Genomic DNA, 1,788 nt, shown 5'->3' with positions numbered 1-1,788 from the left:
CTGCCCACCCAGCCCTTAGGACATGTCTTCTCCTGGCAGGTCCTCCTCCAGGTCCCTGTCTTCCCGAGGTCCCACAGTGCTGGGGTTGGGGGCACCCAGGAGAGGCCAAGGCTGCCTGTCTTCCTCTGCCTCAGCAGGCTCCTCTTTCACTTGCACCTCGTGGCTTTACTGAGGAGGGGAGAGGCGAGGGGGGCTGCTGCTCCCTTTGCAGGGCAGGGGCTCCCCAGGGGCACCCATGTCATCCTGGCTGAGGGGCAGAAGGCTGCTGGCTGAGCCAGGGTTCAGCTTGTCAGGACTGTTGAGGAAGGGGAAGTTGCTCTCTGCCAGGGCAGCCTGATAGCTGGTGTTAAGGGGCCAAAACTGAGGCCCGAGATCATCACTCCCTGTCATCCTTGATGATCTCCGTTTCTGATATTTCTGCTCCTCCACGGTCCACACAGCCCCCTTGACAGTCTCCACTTTGACGAAGCACTCATGCATTCTGAGGTTTTGGCTCACAACTTTCTTCCAGTTGTCAGTTTTTCCTCAGAAGAAGGCAAACATCCTGGTGATCCAGTTACAGATCTCTTTCAGAGTCAGTTGCCTATCTGGAGATTCTAGAATGGCCTGGCGGATAAGGGAGGCATAGGTGAAGGGGGGCCTGACAGCAACATTCTTGAAGTAATCATGATACTTGGGAAGCTCTGAATAGATGGGGGAGCCGAATTCGTGGCTGCTTCTCCTGCGGGCAGGGCCCCCACTATGCAAAGAGGTAGAGCCCAGACCACGGGGTTGCAAGGGTGTGACAGGGGCAGCAGCTGAAGTTGGGGCATGCACGAGGCCATCTGGGAATGGGTCTGAAGAGACGGTCACTGGCTGGCAGAAGGGCTTGGGCTCTGAAGGCCCCATGTGCACATGTGCCTTCATGGCCTGGAACCGCTCACTCTCCTTGGTGAGCTGGATCTCCAGCTGCTGGACCACCTGCATCTGTTCTTGGCATTGGGCCGTGCTCTGATCATCCAAAGCATGTTCTGTGTTGAGGTGTTTGATAAACTGGCCCAAGTCTTCACACAGGGTCTCACCGCCTGGCCAGTTGCATTCCCCATGTCCATAAAGGGGGTGGGAACTGGGGGTTTCCTCGTGGGAGGAGCTGTCTCTCCGAGGTGTGAGCACAGTGGGCTGTCTATTGGGTAAGGGGTGGTGGGAGAGGGGTGGGGAGACCTTGGGGGCGCTGGCGAACCAAGTAGCAGTGGCAGCTGTGCTGGCGAGGTCCAGCCCCTCCTGCCTGATGCTGTCCTCGGCAGGCTGCCCTGGGGCACCCTTGCCTTTCCACAGCTCAGGCAGGTCTGTTGGGCACGCGGCTGCTTGGGGGAGGGCCTGGAGGGGCCAGGACGCTTGGCTGGGCTGCAGGTGGACCAGCCCCTGCCTCTGCAGGTTGAGCAAGTGCTGTTGCTGCAACTGTTGCATCTGCAGGAGCTGCTGCTGGAAGGCCAGCTGTGTACTCCCCAGAGACTCTCTGGGCTGCTGTTTCCCAGCCTGCTGCTGGGTGAGGATCTGCAGGTGGAGCTGTTGTTGCTGCTGCTTGTAATATTCCTGCAGCTGCTGGGGCATGAGAGCTTGTTGATGCTGCAGCAAGGCCTGCAGCTGAGGGGGTGACAGGTTCTGCTGCATCTGCTGAGGGGTGAGCATGTGCTGTGACATCATGGCCTCAGACATAGGCACCTGCAGTGCAGAGGCCAACTGTATGCTGTCCTTGTTCCCTGGGGAGTTCAGATTGGAGGCTTGCTGCAACAGGAACTGCCTGGACAC

General features: G+C 58.8%; 1 protein-coding gene across 1 annotated transcript; it reads right to left on the bottom strand.

The window, feature by feature from the left end:
- Positions 1–15: 15 nt before the first annotated feature.
- Positions 16–1,782, bottom strand: LOC100763161 (forkhead box protein P4-like; the record flags this gene model as incomplete). The annotated part of the gene is given in 1 exon segment (XM_035453845.1): positions 16–1,782. A coding segment is annotated over 1 exon segment (1,767 nt), but the record flags the coding sequence as incomplete, so codon positions are not given.
- Between the last annotated feature and the right edge of the window lie 6 nt (positions 1,783–1,788).

This window comes from Cricetulus griseus, unplaced genomic scaffold (genome assembly GCF_003668045.3).
Source record: "Cricetulus griseus strain 17A/GY unplaced genomic scaffold, alternate assembly CriGri-PICRH-1.0 unplaced_scaffold_372, whole genome shotgun sequence".
NCBI classification, from domain to species: domain Eukaryota; kingdom Metazoa; phylum Chordata; class Mammalia; order Rodentia; family Cricetidae; genus Cricetulus; species Cricetulus griseus.
Note: the sequence above shows the minus strand (reverse complement) of the source record. Positions and strands in the feature narration are given on the sequence as shown.